This window comes from Dendrobates tinctorius, unplaced genomic scaffold (assembly GCF_039654945.1).
Source record: "Dendrobates tinctorius isolate UK_male_01 unplaced genomic scaffold, ASM3965494v1 ptg000367l, whole genome shotgun sequence".
Classification (NCBI taxonomy): Eukaryota; Metazoa; Chordata; class Amphibia; order Anura; family Dendrobatidae; genus Dendrobates; species Dendrobates tinctorius.
Genome location: NW_027362033.1, coordinates 4493105 through 4509729, shown reverse-complemented (window position 1 = coordinate 4509729; position 16625 = coordinate 4493105). Strand labels below are relative to the sequence as shown.

General features: G+C 48.8%; 1 protein-coding gene across 3 annotated transcripts in view; it reads left to right on the top strand.

Moving 5' to 3' along the window:
- Positions 1–15580, top strand: part of LOC141075711 (PC-esterase domain-containing protein 1A-like) — a 104516-nt gene extending 88936 nt beyond the window's left edge. Inside the window, exons 3-11 of one of the 3 annotated variants that reach the window (XM_073562850.1) lie at positions 1908–1987; positions 2083–2315; positions 2388–2529; positions 2676–2916; positions 3078–3173; positions 3746–3802; positions 3874–3924; positions 4630–4704; positions 14840–15580. In XM_073562850.1, coding sequence (XP_073418951.1) covers positions 1908–1987; positions 2083–2315; positions 2388–2529; positions 2676–2916; positions 3078–3173; positions 3746–3802; positions 3874–3924; positions 4630–4704; positions 14840–15051 — 1187 coding nt within the window. In that variant the 3' untranslated portion in view covers positions 15052–15580. The remainder of the gene's footprint in view (positions 1–1907; positions 1988–2082; positions 2316–2387; positions 2530–2675; positions 2917–3077; positions 3174–3745; positions 3803–3873; positions 3925–4629; positions 4705–14839) is intronic. The other 2 variants (XM_073562852.1, XM_073562851.1) reach the window with 2 other exon arrangements.
- The last annotated feature ends 1045 nt before the right edge of the window (positions 15581–16625 follow it).

Here is a 16625-nt window from a genome sequence, read left to right as displayed (position 1 = left end):
TAATCTGACGCCAGGGAAAAGACAAAATAATCTTGGGATGCATTCAATGGATGCAACAGATGAGGGACATAGCACCATTCTACGTGCCAGATTTTAATCCTCCACACACGGGCACTAGGATCTCGCCTCAGCATAATATCCTAGCCCCTGGGCCAAACGTGTCTATTCTGTGTCCTGGAATCCACCCCTCCTTTGGGAAGGGCTCCCATCTACTTTTCACTATGTGGCTAACTTAAGAAGTTTCCAGAAGCTGCACACTTGTATTGGATAAGTCCTATGCTGAGGAGAATAAAGAGACTCCCCCACTGGTTGTTGACTCCAGCCTGATTGCATTGCAGTCCAGGGACACAGGCCGGGGGGAGGGACACGCTGTTACATACTCAGATACTGCTGTCATGGAAGGTGACTAGAGAAAATAGAATGTCTTACTGGTAATTAGGTTTCTAGGAACCTTCTACGACTGCACTAATTTCCCTCCCTATCTGATGTTCTTATTGGATGATTACTGCAGTTTGGAGGTAACTATTCATGCTAGTGTCCGGAAAAACACTGGTGGTAGGAAGGGGTATTTAACCTTTGTGTTTCCTGTCCCCCATTAGGGTGGAGATACATCCTCCGATACTGCTGTCGTGGAAGGTTCCTAGAAACCGAATTACCGGTAAGACTAATTCTATTTTCAAGATCTCTTCAACAAACCAAACGCCCAGCTGGTTCTCGACCTGTTCTACCATCCCTGGGTGGGGAGATACATAGAACGGCTAGTAGAATCCAGGTGTCCCAAGCAGTGTTTTGGTCCCCAAACGTAACAGGTGACTGGCCAGATCCAATGGTGCCAAAGCTGCCTCTCAATTACCTTCCATGGAGAAGTTCTGATCCATCATAGGTTTTGGCATTCCATCTGTCAGACCTGAGGGTAGGGAAACTAGGACCTACCTGGGGGCAGCAGAGGGAGTGACCGACTAAGGGGTTAATTGCACTTGCTTGGCTGTGGCCCTTGTTGTCTTCTAAGGGGAGGTCCCACCGGGTATAGCGCTGGAAGAAAGTGGAAACTGCCGACAACCCACACCTCCCATATGGCTGCCAGCACCAAGGCCTGACTTTGGTATCATTTGCTTAAACTTATTGTACAATCACCGGTACTTTCATATCTGACCATTGTATATGTATAACCATTGTGTATATAGTGTTTTGTCTAGTGTGCAATTAAGGCGATAAGTATCCAATTTTAAATTTGGGCTGCTCTTTTATCTCGTGCCACATGTCTGTGTTCTCGGTTTAAAGTCGCATGCTACTGTGGCTGGTTTTCAGCTTAGCTGACCTTCCATATCCCCAGCGCATGCGGAAAGTCACGTTGCTGAAAGAGGGGAGACCGTACCCCAAACTTACTAGTGACGTCAGATGTGATTGCGAGGTGAGGTTGTTCACACTTCTCATGGTGATGCTGACTCTGGGCTTATCTGAGCAGGTCTCCTCGGTAGTCGGGTCACAGCTGGCAGCTAGAGGTGGGGATGTCTCCTGTCAAGTCAGTCAGTTACTCATGGTGGTAATGATGGCTCTGGGTTTGTCTGAGCACTCCCCCCAGTAGCTGGGGCCAGATGATGATGACGACGACGGCGGCGGTGGCTCTGGGCTTGTCTAAGCAGTTCTCTCCCCCTGTAGTCAGAGCTGACAGCTAGAGTAGATATGTCTTGTCAGGTCAGAGTCTGTGGCTCACGGTAATGATGGCTCCGGGCTCGTCTCTGAGCAGTCCCTTCCTCATCCCCATTAGTCAGGGCCACCTGCTCATGATGATGATGGCTCCGGGCCTGTGTCTTAGCAGCTCTCAACCCCAGTACAGTAGTCAGGTCAGAGCTGGCTGTTGATTGTGATGATGGCTCACGTTTGCTGTGACTCCTTTTGTCTTTCAGTCCAGAGAGCGGTTTATAAAGATCTGGTGAAGTTTCTGCAGAAGGACGAGTTTCTCTCCGAAGGTCAACTGAAACGGAAGGTGAGGTTCTCAACGTGACGGCAGCTTCACTCCTGAAATCCTCTGTGCTGCTGGGCCCTCTGTCCTATCCATGTTTGAGCTGTTGTTCTCTGCAGGGAGAGTTCACTTTTGAGAATGACTCGCTGATAGAGGGCGGCCAACTGAATGAAATGCACAATGGGATCAACTTCAGAGAAGTGCGGCAGTACCGGAGCGGCCACCATCTTGTCCGCTTCTACTTCCTGACCCGCGTCTACTCTGCTTACCTGGAGAGCATACTGTCAGATTTCCAGAGCGGCCCCCAACCGGACGTGCTGATAGTAAACTCCTGCGTCTGGGATGTCAATAGGTGACCGCCACCACCATAGTGTCCGCCGCTGCCATATTTGCGACAGATCCTCATTGTCCTCATGTCCTGCAGGTACAATGACAAGCATCTGGAGGGCTACAAGACCAACCTGGACCATCTGTTCCTGCGCCTCAAGGAGGTTCTGAGCCCCCAGTGCCTCATCATATGGAGCATGACCATGCCTGTTGGATACAGAATTGGTGAAATCCCGGAGGTAACTCCACCAATGTCCGAACCGTGGAAAGCAGGGCTACATGGAAAATGCAGTCCATGTGGATACAGCAGTCACCGTTGGCACAGTGTAGGGGGCACATGTGTAGTCTCCCCATGTGACGCCTTTGCTGCTGTGCATGTTTCCAGAACACTGTGAACAACCTGCGGAAAGACATGGTGGAGGGGAATTTCTTCAGCGCCACGCTGGCGGATTACCACAAGCTGGATGTGCTGGACATGCACTACCACTTCCGCCTCGACCTGCATCACCGATGCCGTGACGCCGTACATTGGAACCAGGTGGCACATCGGAAGTACACCCAGATCCTGCTGACCCACATTGCACTGACCTGGGGCGTTGAGACGCCGAAGGGTATTGTGCCAGGAGGTGCGTGATCCTTCTTGTTTTCGCAGCATGTTGTGTTCTCTGCTCCCTGTGGTCTGAGGAGCTCACAATCTGTTTGTCATGAGCAGTGTATCCTGAGAGCTGCAGTGACATAATGGGCTCTGCTATATCTGCCAGTCCTGTTAGTCTGCTCTGTATTTCAGGTTCTCCGCTTCACGCTGCTCCTACACGTGCAGTAGAATTAAGGAACAATCCCAATCTGCACCCCACAATGAGGGCGCGAGCGCAGTGCAGCCAAGGTAAGACTCCATTACTGGCTGCTCCAAGTGTATGTATGTGGGTGTGCGTGCCAGGCAGGCGCCGGTGGGTGTGTGGGTGCGCCAGGCAGGGGCCGGTGTGTGTGCCATGCAGGGGCCGGTGTGTGTGTGTGTGTGTGTGTGCGTCATGCAGGGGCCGGTGTGTGTGTGCGCCATGCAGGGGCCGGTGGGGGGGTGTGGGTGCGCCAGGCAGGGGCCGGTGTGTGTGTGTGTGTGCGCGTCATACAGGGGCCGGTGTGTGTGTGTGTGTGTGTGCGCGTCATGCAGGGGCCGGTGTGCGCGTCATGCAGGGGCCGGTGTGTGTGTCATGCAGGGGCCGGTGTGTGTGTGTGTGTGTGCGCCATGCAGGGGCCGGTGTGTGTGTGTGTGCGCCATGCAGGGGCCGGTGTGTGTGTGTGTGTGTGTGTGTGTGTGTGTGCGTCATGCAGGGGCCGGTGGGGGGGTGTGGGTGCGCCAGGCAGGGGCCGGTGGATGTGTGGGTGCTCCAGGCAGGGGCCGGTGCACCTTGTGGAAGCACCTGGATCTGCTTATAGTCCAGTCGTCTGTCTGTGCAGGCAATATGTACATGCCGGGATACACATCCTTCGACAGCTACAGCGATTCAATGTCTGGTGAGTATGGCAGCCTTCTACGTCTTCAGATATACTCAATATAATTGTCACTGATGCCCTTTCCCTGCCAGGTGTCCTGTACCCCAGGCACTATGATAACGAGATGCGCGTAAACTCAGAAGGTGAGGACCTAGCACAAGATGTCTCCCATGTATCCTGCCTCCATCATAACGTCATCTACTCCTGCAGGATGTGTGAATATCCTCCTTTCCGCTCCTCTTCTCTCCTCTTGGCCCCCCCTCCTCCTGTGCCGTGATGGCGTCTCCTCTTGGCCCCCCTCCTCCTGTGCCGCGATGGCGTCTCCTCTTGGCCCCCCTCCTCCTGTGCCATGCTGGCGTCTCCTCTTGGCCCCCCACATCCTGTGCCATGCTGGCGTCTCCTCTTGGCCCCCCTCCTCCTGTGCCGCGATGGCGTCTCCTCTTGGCCCCCCTCCTGTGCCATGCTGGCGTCTCCTCTTGGCCCCCCTCCTCCTGTGCCGCGATGGCGTTTCCTCTTGGCCCCCCTCCTCCTGTGCCGCGATGGCGTCTCCTCTTGGCCCCCCTCCTGTGCCGCGATGGCGTCTCCTCTTGGCCCCCCTCCTGTGCTATGCTGGCGTCTCCTCTTGGCCCCCCTCCTAATGCGCCATGCTGGCGTCTCCTCTTGGCCCCCCACCTCCTGTGCCATGCTGGCGTCTCCTCCTGGCCCCCCTCCTCCTGTGCCGCGATGGCGTCTCCTCTTGGCCCCACTCCTCCTGTGCCATGCTGGTGTCTCCTCTTTTTGCCCCCCTCCTCTCCTGTGCCGCATTGGCGTCTCATCCTTTTGTACTAACCGCATTTTATGTTTTTCAGCCGTTTCACCCTTTGTGACTGATAGCCCGTTACTGAGCACCAACATAACCCCTGGCTATTTCCGCCCCCCGCCAGGTAATGACCCCACAGTTGGTGACTACAAGATCAGCGGCTGCTACAGTGGGGAAACTAAGTATTTGATCCACTGCCAATTTTGCACGTTTCCCACCTACAAAGAATGGAGAGGGCTGTAATTTTTTTTTGTTGTAGGTTCACTTCACCTGTAACGCCCCCGTCACACATAGTGATCCCGACAACGATACGACCTTGTCAGGATCGCTACATGATCGCTGGTGAGCTGCCACACAGACAGCTTCACCAGCGATCAGCACCAGGGAGGAGGCTGGTCTCCAAGGTAAATATCAGGTTACTAAGCGGCGCGCCACACTTAGTTACCCGATGTGTACCTTGGATACCAGCTTGCTCGCGCCGGGAGCTGCCAGCACGCAGGTTTCTGAGGTACACATCGGGTAAATAAGTGCCGCGTGCCGCTTTGTAACCCGATATTTACCTTAGATGCCAGCTCCCAACGCCTGCTTAGAGCGCTGGGAGCGTCGCTGATCGTTGGCTCCCGCTGCCACACGCAGCGATGCACGCTGGCCAGTGGGAGAGCAGCGATCAAAAAATGGCCCAGGACGATGCTGCACGATCAGCGATACCCGGTGGGGGGCTTGTCGCTGATACGCGATCTCGCTGTGTGACGGGGCCTTTAGAGATAAAATCTAAAGATAAAAGCAGAAAATCACATTGTAGGATTGTTACTTATTTCATGCCATAAAATGCAAATTAATCATTTGATCACCGACCAACAAGAATTCTGGCTCTCACAGACCGGTCAGGTTTTTTTAATCCCTTTCCGGCATCAGGCGTAATAGTACGCTGATGTCTGACTCCCTCCTTTTGATGTGGGCTTTGGCAGTGAGTCCACATCTTTCACGGAACATGTCAGCTGTTTTTAACAGCTGACATGTGCCTGGAATAGCCGCAGGTGGAATCACGATCCACCCGTGGCAATTACAGTTAGGTCCATATATATTTGGACAGAGACAACATTTTTCGAATTTTGGTTCTAGACATTACCACAATGAACTTTAAACAAAACAATAAAGATGCAGTTGAAGTTCAGACTTTCAGCTTTCATTTGAGGGTATCCACATTAAAATTGGGTGAAGGGTTTAGGAATTTCAGCTCCTTAACATGTGCCACCTTGTTTTTAAAGGGACCAAAAGTAATTGGACAGATTAAATAATTGTAAATAAAATGTTCATTTCTAGTACTTGGTTGAAAACCCTTTGTTGGCAATGACTGCCTGAAGTCTTGAACTCATGGACATCACCAGACGCTGTGTTTCCTCCTTTTTGATGCTCTGCCAGGCCTTCACTGCGGTGGTTTTCAGTTGCTGTTTGTTTGTGGGCCTTTCTGTCTGAAGTTTAGTCTTTAACAAGTGAAATGCTCAATTGGGCTGAGATCAGGTGACTGACTTGGCCATTCCAGAATATTCCACTTCTCTGCTTTAATAAACTCCTGGGTTGCTTTGGCTTTATGTTTAGGGTCATTGTCCATCTGTAGTATGAAACGACGACCAATCAGTTTGGCTGCATTTGGCTGGATCTGAGCACACAGTATGGCTCTGAATACCTCAGAATTCATTCGGCGGCTTCTGTCCTGTGTCACATCATCAAACACTAGTGACCCAGTGCCACTGGCAGCCATGCATGCCCAAGCCATCACACTGCCTCCACCGTGTCTTACAGATGATGTGGTATGCTTTGGATCATGAGCTGTACCACGCCTTCACCATACTTTTCTCTTTCCATCATTCTGGTAGAGGTTGATCTTGGTTTCATCTGTCCACAGAATGTTCTTCCAGAACTGTGCTGGCTTTTTTAGATGTTTTTTAGCATAGTCCAGTCCAGCCTTGTGATTCTTGATGCTTATGAGTGGCTTGCACCGTGCAGTGACCCCTCTGTATTTACTTTCATGCAGTCTTCTCTTTATGGTAGATTTGGATATTGATACGCCTCCTGGAGAGTGTTGGTCACTTGGTTGACTGTTGTGATTGGGTTTCTCTTCACCATGGAGATTATTCTGCGATCATCCACCACTGTTGTCTTCCGTGGGCGCCCAGGTCTTTTTGCATTGATGAGTTCACCAGTGCTTTCCTTCTTTCTCAGGATGTACCAAACTGTAGATTTTGCCGCTCCTAATGTTGTAGCAATTTCTCGGATGGGTTTTTTCTGTTTTTGCAGCTTAAATATGGCTTGTTTCACCTGCATGGAGAGCTCCTTTGACCACAAGTTTCCTTCACAGCAAAACCTTCCAAATGCAAGCACCACACCTCAAATCAACTCCAGGCCTTTTATCTGCTTAATTGAGAATGACATAACGAGGGGATTGCCCACACCTGTCCATGAAATAGCCTTGGAGTCAATTGTCCAATTACTTTTGGTCCCTTTAAAAACAGGGTGGCACATGTTAAGGAGCTGAAACTCCTAAACCCTTCATCCAATGTTAATGTGGATACCCTCAAATGAAAGCTGAAAGTCTGAACTTCACCTGCATCTGAATTGTTTTGTGTAAAATTCATTGTGGTAATGTCTAGAACCAAAATTAGGAAAATGTTGTCTCTGTCCAAATATCTATGGACCTAACTGTAACTTGTTAAATGCTGGGGTCAAACGCCGTCAGCAGCATTTAAATGGCGCTTCCGTCAATCACGCTGGAAATACACACACCCGTGACCCTTGTCATATGATCGCAGGTCACCGGTTCGTTGGCGAGACCTCTATTGTTGTCAGTGGCGGGTTGCTGTGAGCGCCCGCCCGGTAGTTGGCGCTCATAACAAGTGAGTAAACCTGCTATATAAAGGCGATCTGACCATCACCTCTATGTAGCAGAATATTGAAACATGCCAAAAGTAACACAAGATGTTTTTAAACATATAAAAAAAATAAGTTTAACCCCTTTACCCCCAAGGGTGGTTTGCACGTTAACTCCCGGGCCAATTTTTACAATTCTGACCACTGTCCCTTTATGAGGTAATAACTCTGGAACGCTTCCATGGATCCCGGTGATTCTGACATTGTTTTCTCGTGACATATTGTACTTCATGTTAGTGGTAAAATTTCATTCATATAATTTGCGTTTATTTGTGAAAAAAATGGAAATTTGGCGAAAATGTTGAAAATTTCGCAATTTTCCAACTTTGAATTTTTATGCCCTTAAATCACAGAAATACGGCACACAAAAAACTTAAGTAACATTTCCCACATGTTTACTTTACATCAGCACAATTTTGGAACCAAATTTTTTTTTGTTAGGAAGTTATAAGGGTTAAAAGTTGACCAGCGATTTCTCATTTTTGCAACACCATTTTATTTTTACGGACCACATCACATTTGAAGTCACTTTGAGGGGTCTATATGATAGAAAATACCCAAAAGTGACACTATTCTAAAAACTGCACCCCTCAAGGTGCTCAAAACCACATTCAAGAAGTTTATTAACCCTTCAGGGTCTTCACAGCAATTTTTTGAATGTTTAAAAAAAAAAAAATGAACATTTAACTTTTTTACACAAAAAAAATACTTCAGGTTCAATTTTTTTTTTTTTTTACCAAGGGTAACAGGAGAAATGCAAAAGTTATTGTGCAATTGGCCTGAGTAGGCTGATACCTGAAATGTGGGGGGAACCACTGTCTGGGAGCATGACAGAGCTCAGAAGGGAAGGAGCGCCGTTTGACTTTTTCAATGCAAAATTGGCTGGAATTGAGATCGGACGCCATGTCTCGTTTGGAGAGCCCCTGATTTGCCTAAACAGTGGAAACCCCCCACAAGTGACCCCATTTTGGAAACTAGACCCCCCAAGGAACTTATCTAGATATGTGTTGAGAACTTTGAACCCCCAAGGGCTTCACAGAAGTTTATAACATACAGCCGTACAATTAAAAAAATCATATTTTTTCCACAAAAATGATCTTTTCACCCTCAATTCTTATTTTTCCAAGGGTAACAGGACCCCAAAAGTTATTGTGCAATTTGTCCTGAGTACGCTGATACCCCATATGTGGGGGTAAACCACTATTTGGGCGCATGGCAGAGCTCGGAAGGGAAGCAGCACCATTTGACTTTTTTTGCTGGAATTGCTATAGGACACCATGTCGCGTTTGGAAAGCCCCTGATGTACCAAAACAGTGGAAACCCCCCACAAATGACCCCATTTTGGAAACTAGATCCCCCAAGGAACTTATCTAGATGTGTGGTGAGAACTTTGAACCCCCGAGTGCTTCACAGAAGTTTATAACGACCGGGTGTGAAAATAAAAAAATCATATTTTTTTTCCACAAACATGATCTTTTAGTCCCCAATTTTTTATTTTCCCAAGGGTACCAGGAGAAATTGGACCCCAAAAATTGTTGTCCAATTTGTCCTGAGTACGCTGACACCCCATATGTGGGAGAAAACTACTGTATGGGCATACGTCGGGGCTCGGAAGGGAAGTAGTGACGTTTTGGAATGCAGACTTTGATGGATTGGTCTGCGGGTGTCATGTCGCGTTTGGAGAGCCCCTGATGTACCTAAACAGTGGAAACCCCCCACAAGTGACCCCATTTTGGAAACTAGATCCCCTAAGGAACTTATCTAGATGTGTGGTGAGCACTTTGAATCCCCCAAAGGCTTCACAGAAGTTTATAATGACCGGGTGTGAAAATAAAAAAATCTTATTTTTGCCCACAATTTATTTTCCTAAGGGTAACAGGAGAAATTGGACCCCAAACGGTGTTGTACAATTTGTCCTGAGTAGGCTGATGCCCCATATGTGGGGGTAAAACACTGTTTGGGCGCATGGCAGAGCTTGGAAGGGAAGGAGCGCCATTTTGACTTTTTCAACGCAGAATTGGCTGGAATTGAGATCAGACGCTATGTTGCATTTGGAGAGCCCCTGATGTGCCCAAACAGTGGAAACACCCCAATTATAACTCCAACCCGAACCCCAACACACCCCTAACCCTAATCTCAGCCCTAACCCTAGCGGGAAAATGGAAATAAATACATTTTCTTTTAGTTTTATTACTTTTCCCTAACTAAGGGGGTGATAACGGGGGGTTTGATTTACTATTTATGGCGGTTTTTATGTTTGGCGGCTGTCACACGCTAAAAGACGCTTTTTATTGTAAAAATAGTTTTTGCATCACCACATATTGAGAGCTATAATTTTTCCGTATTTTGGCCCACCGAGTCGTATGAGGTCTTATTTTTTGCGGGACGAGTTGACACTTTTATTGGTACCATTTTCGGGCATGTGACCTTTTTTTTTCGCTTTTTATTCCGATTTTTGGGACGCAGAATGAACAAAAAACAGCATTTCATGAATTTCTTTTTGGGGGGGGTGCGTTTACACCGTTCCGCCTGCGGTAAAATTGATAAAGCGGTTTTATTCTTCGGGTCGGTACGGTTACAGCGATACCTCATTTAGGTTTTTTTTATGTTTTGTCGGTTTTATGCAATGAAAACAATTTTTTATATAAAATAATTTTTTGCATCGCTTTATTCTGCGAGCTATAACTTTTTTATTTTTTCGCTGATGATGCTGTGTGGCGGCTCGTTTTTTGCGGGACAAGATGACGTTTTCAGCGGTACCATGGTAATTTACATCTGTCTTTTTGATCGCGCGTTATTGCACTTTTTGTTCGGCGGTATGATAATAAAGCATTGTTTTTTGCTTTGTTTTTTATTTTTTAAGGGGTTCGCTAAAGGGGTTAACTAGTGGGACAGTTTTATAGGGCGGGTCGTTACGGACGCGGAGATACCAAATATGTGTACTTTTATTTTTTGTTTTTTTCCAAAAAATGAATTTCTTAGGGAATATTTTTTTTTTAATTAGATTTTTTTTTTTTTTTTTTAAATTAGTTTTACACTTTTTATTTTTTTAATCTTTATTACAATGTCCCAGAGGTACATCACTGTCATGTGACAGATCGCTGATCTGTCACATCACAGATCGCTGTGACAGATCAGCGATCTGTCACAGGCAGTGCTGCAGGCTTCCTCATGCCGGCTGCTTCCCTAAATCCCTGGTATACTGCGATCGTGTTTGATCGCAGTGTGCCAGGGGTTAATGTGTCGGGGGCGGTCCGTGACTGCCCCTGACACACAGTGTCGGGTGTCAGCTGTGATAATCAGCTGACACCCGGCCGCGATCAGCTCTATGACGTACTATCCCGTCCTTGGGAATTAAGTCCCAGGGCACATGGACGGGATAGTACGTCACATGGCAGAAAGGGGTTAAATTACCCCCCTTTTTTGCCTCATTCAAAATTAAGCAAAAAAAAAAAATCACGCATACACATATTTGGTATCGCCGCGTTCAGAATCGCCCGATCTGTCAAAAAAAAAAGGATTAACCCGATCACTAAATGGCATAACGAGAAAAAGTGACAACGCCAGAATTACTTTTTTTTTTTTTTTTTTTGGTCGCCGCAACATTGCATTAAAATGCAATAACGGGCGATCAAAAGATGGTATCTGCACCCAAATGATATCACTAAAAACGTCAGCTTGGCACGCAAAAAATAAGCTCTCACCCGACCCGAGATCATGAAAAATGGAGACGCTACGGGTATCGGAAAAAGGCAATTTTGTTTTTGTTTTTTTTTTTTTTACAAACTTTGGAATGCTTTTTCACCACTTAGATAAAGAAGAGCCTGGACATGTCTGGTGTCTGTGAACTCGGAATCACCTGGAGAATCATCAGGGCAGTGTTAGCATTTAGTGAACCTAGCAGAAAAGCCAAACAAAAAACTAGTATGGGATTGCACTTTTTTTTGCAGTTTCACAGCACTTGGAATTTTTTTTTTCCCGTTTTCTAGTACAAGACTTGGTAAAACCAATGGTGTCGTTCAAAAGTACAACTTGTCCCGTAAAAAAACAAGCCCTCACATGGCCATACTGACGGAAAAATAAAAATGTTATGGCTCTGAGAAGGGGAGCAAAAAAAATGAAAACGCTAAACCGAAAAAAAAAAAAAGTTCCGGTCATGAAGGGGTTAAGAAGCCTCGTACTCTGCACTCATTACCTGTAAAAATTGCACCTGTTTGACCTCGTTACCTGTATAACAGACACCTGTCTGCACACTCAATCTCACTCCAACCTCTCCACCATGGCCAAGACCAAAACGTTGTGTAAGGACACCAGGGATGAAATTGTAGACCTGCACAAGGCTGGGGATGGGCAGCAGCTTGGTGAGAAGGCAACAACTGTTGGCACAATTATTTGAAAATGGAAGAAACTCAAGATGACTGTTAATCTTCCTCGGTCTGGGGCTCCATGCAAGATCTGGCTTCATGGGGTAAAGGTGATTCTGAGAGAGGTCAGGAATCGGCCCAGAACTACACGGGAGGACCTGGTCAATGACCTGAAGAAAGCTGGGATCACAGTTCCAAGCATTACAGTTAGCAGCACACTGTCGTCTTGGGGTAAAATCCTACAGGGCAGGCAAGATCCCCCTGTTCCCGCCAGCACATGTCCAGAGCCATCTGAAGTTCACCAATGACCATCCAGAGGAGGCATGGGATAAGGTTGTGATCAGATGAGACCAAAATAGAAGTTTTTGATCTAGACTCCACTCGCCATGTTTGGAGGAAGAAGGATGAGTACAACCCCAAGAACACCGTCTCAACCATGAAGCATGGTGGGGGAAACATTATACTTTGGGGATGTTTTTCTGCAAAGGGGAAACGATGATTGCACCGTATTGAGAGGAGGATGCATGGGGTCATGTATTGCGAGATTTTGGCCAACAACCTCCTTCCCTCAGTAAGGGCATTGAAGATGGGTTGTGGCTGAGACTTCCAGCATGACAATGACCCAAAACACACAGCCTGGGCAGCAAAGGAGCGGCTCCTTAAGGGTGGTTTCACATTAGCGCTTTTTAAGCGCACGCACGGCCGGGGGTAGCTCCGCCCCCGAGCCGGCTCTCTGCCCGGCGTGCCCGCCCCTTGCTTGTAGCGCCGCCTCCTAGCACACAGCGGCGCCTGCGATCGGCGCACCCTATCTTTAGCATAGGGTGCGCAGATCGTGCGCAAGCCGTGCGCTAGTTGCGCTTTGACCTGCGCTGCGCACTTTTGACGGTGCGCCGTGCGCGTCAAAATCCGAAAAGTTTGATTTTGGCGCGCACGGCGCACCGTCAAAAGTGCGCAGCGCAGGTCAAAGCGCAACTAGCGCACGGCCTGCGCACGATCTGCGCACCCTATGCTAAAGATAGGGTGTGCCGATCGCAGGCGGCGCTGTGCGCTAGGAGGCGGCGCTACAAGCAAGGGGCAGGCATGCCGGGCAGAGAGCCGGCTCGGGGGCGGAGCTACCCCCGGCCGTGCGTGCGCTTAAAAAGCGCTAATGTGAAACCACCCTACGAAGGATTTTACTTCCCTGGAGTGGCCTAGCCAGTCTACAGACCTGAACCCAATTGAAAATGTTTAGAGAAGCCAAAACTCAATGTTGCTCAGCGACAGCCCCAAAACCTGAAAGACCTGGAGAAGATCTGTATGGAAGAGGGGGCCAATATCCCTGCTGCATTGTATGCAAACCTGGTCAAGAACTACAGGAAACGTCTGACCTCTGTAACTGCAAACAAAGGTTTCTGCACCAAATATTAAGTTCTGTTCTTCTATTGTATCAAATACTTATTTCATGCAATAAAATGTGCAAATTAATGATGTAACGATCCTACAATGTGACTTTCTAGATTTTATCTTTAGATTCTGTCTCTCACAGGTGACGTGTACCTACAATAAAAAAATTACAGAATTCTACATACTTTGTAGGTGGGAAAACTTGGAAAATCGGCAGTGGATCAAATACTTATTTTCACCACTGTGTGTGAAGACTACTGTCACTACCCTCATTGTGATTAGTGGCGTCTCCAGCGGTAGTGTTATGGGTACTCATAGTAACAACAGTCCCACTACCTGGAGGTTGTATCAGTTGGTCGGTCCTTCCTTTGTTCTTACCTTCATACCTCCATGGTTAGTTTGTCTTCTGCACCTCTTGGTTGCTCCTCTCTTGCTCCGGACCCCTCAGTCTGTCTCCATCCTCTGCACCTCTTGGTCGCTTCTCCCTTGCTCCGTACCCCTCAGTCTGTCTTCATCCTCTGCACCTCATGGTCGCTTCTCCCTTGCTCCGTACCCCTCAGTCTGTCTTCATCCTCTGCACCTCTTGGTCGCTTCTCCCTTGCTCCGGACCCCTCAGTCTGTCTCCATCCTCTGCACCTCTTGGTCGCTTCTCACTTGCTCCGTACCCCTCAGTCTGTCTCCATCCTCTGCACCTCTTGGTCGCTTCTCCCTTGCTCTGTACCCCTCAGTCTCTCCATCCTCTGCACCTCTTGGTTGCTCCTCTCTTGCTCCGTACCCCTCAGTCTGTCTCCATCCTCTGCACCTCTTGGTCGCTTCTCACTTGCTCCGTACCCCTCAGTCTGTCTCCATCCTCTGCACCTCTTGGTCGCTTCTCCCTTGCTCCGTACCCCTCAGTCTCTCCATCCTCTGCACCTCATGCTTGCTCCTCTCTTGCACCGTACCCCTCAGTCTGTCTCCATCCTCTTCACCTCTTGGTCGCTTCTCCCTTGCTCCGTACCCCTCAGTCTCTCCATCCTCTGCACCTCATGCTTGCTCCTCTCTTGCACCGTACCCCTCAGTCTGTCTCCATCCTCTTCACCTCTTGGTCGCTTCTCCCTTGCTCCGTACCCCTCAGTCTGTCTCCATCCTCTGCACCTCTTGGTCGCTTCTCCCTTGCTCCGTACCCCTCAGTCTCTCCATCCTCTGCACCTCATGCTTGCTCCTCTCTTGCACCGTACCCCTCAGTCTGTCTCCATCCTCTGCACCTCATGCTTGCTCCTCTCTTGCACCGTACCCCTCAGTCTGTCTCCATCCTCTGCACCTCTTGGTTGCTCCTCTCTTGCTCCGGCCCTCTCACTCTGTCTCCATCCTCTGCACCTCTTGGTCAAGAATCTCTCCCTTCCCCCACACCCCTCAGTGGGTCCTCCTTCTGACTCCATCAGTGCTTACTATGGACCCCTCAGTTGGTATCTTCTCCCTCCTTGCGGACCACTTTGGTTTGTCCATTTCATTTGGGCAGGTGCTCTCTTCATGGTCTATTCTCACTCCAGACCCCTCGGCCGGTGCGTCCACCTCATACAACATCTCATCCTCTTCTTTGTCCAGGTCCTGCTCTCGCCCGTGATCCATTTGCTATAAGGAACTTCAATCTCCAACACCAGGCGCCGTCCATGACTTTTGACTCCTTTTCCTCCCGTGTTCATCACCCACAAGAAAACTGGAATATGAGGGTGACCCCTCAGAGGGTCCGGACGCGGAGGAGTGGCTGGATGCACCCGTACTCCCGACCGCCAGTGCACCAGCGCAGGATGTACTGACATCAGTCGAGGACAGGTGACACGTCTGGGGGGCCCTGCGAGTCACGGGACACATCTCGTAGCCCAGTGCGGTGTCAGCCAGGCCAGAGTTACTTGGAATATGCTGCTGTTTTTGTTTATTTTGCACTTTTTTTCCTCAAGTGAATGTGTTCTCGTTTTTTGTACTGAAACTCTCAGGAAAAATTCTATAAAGTGTTCACGCCTTGGAGGGTCATGCTGTCGACCCACTATGAAGAATGTACTGACGCCGCCCCCCCATGCTGCTTTGGATGAGCTGCAAAAAATTTATCAGGTTTTCGTTACATTTCACGTTCTATGTTGGGTCAGTAATGTGAGGGGTCGGCCGGTGCACGGTCTGCCCGCCCCCCGGTGCCGAGTGAGGTTGTACTGAGGGACCGGTCTGTGTATGAGGGGCTCAGCCCTCACCCTCTGGTCCGGGGCATTAATAAACAGATGTTTCTTTTGTACTTTTTTCCAGTTTGTTACATTAATCACTATTCTGATTTTGAAATAAAATTTCCCCACAACATCAGGAAACTCGCGTCTTAATTTACAGTCCCTACCGGTGGGCGGACCACAGATCCCAGCCACGGACTGTGATCACACTGTTTATCCAACCTTATGTGTCGTCCCACAATGCCATGTGAGCGTCCCAGTGCAGACTGAGACAGCGGATCTGCAGATGGAGGCGTTTGGGATCCCGTGTAGAGGGAGGCACCGAGAACAGTCCAGAAATCACTGAGAGGTGACTATCGCCTGAAATCAGCTTGTGTGGTAAAAGGTAAGAGATAGAGATGTATCTATAGCTACATCTATCTATATGTGTGTGTGACAGTCACGGGCAAGGTACAGGAGGGGAGATGTGCATCACTGAGGGTGTTAGCCTCACTGATATGAACCTAGGGAATTGCTCCAGCACACGAAATGCTGAGAGGGGTTAATCAGCCATGTTTAGATGATTGACCAGCTGTAGAGTGGGAGGAGTCCAGAGGATAAATACCCTGCTTTCTAGAGTATTCAGTGTGGGGTGGGCCTGGAGCGGCAACTCTGGAGCTGTTTTCATAAGGATGGCTGAATTTCTCTTGTTTGTTCCTGAGCGGGTGGGTCCCTGCAGGAACATGGACTTGTGACGTATGTCATGTTTTCGTTTTCCCGTTTGGCCAGAAAGGCCATGTCTGCTTTGCTAATGCGGCACTGGTTTATGTACGACCTTTTAACCCCTTCCTGGCATTCGATGTACATATTCGGCACTGCAGGAGCTGTGTTCCCGCAGACAGCCGTATACATGGCAGGCTCACACTGAGCTCTGTGAGCTGACGCCCATGATCTTTGCTAGCGCCGATTGCCGTGTTTAACCCCTCTGATGCTGCTGTCAGTAGTGACTGCGACCTCGCGGGGCATTGCAGAGGGAGGGAGCTGCCTCTCTGCTCCCACTGGCACAACGTGATGCGATTGCGCTTTGCTGATGTTCTCCATGGTGATGCAGGGCTGGAAGTGGGCCGCGTAGGGACGGTGTCCTGTCGGCTCATGCTCGGAGCAGAGTGAACATATAACCCTTAAAACATATGTTTAAT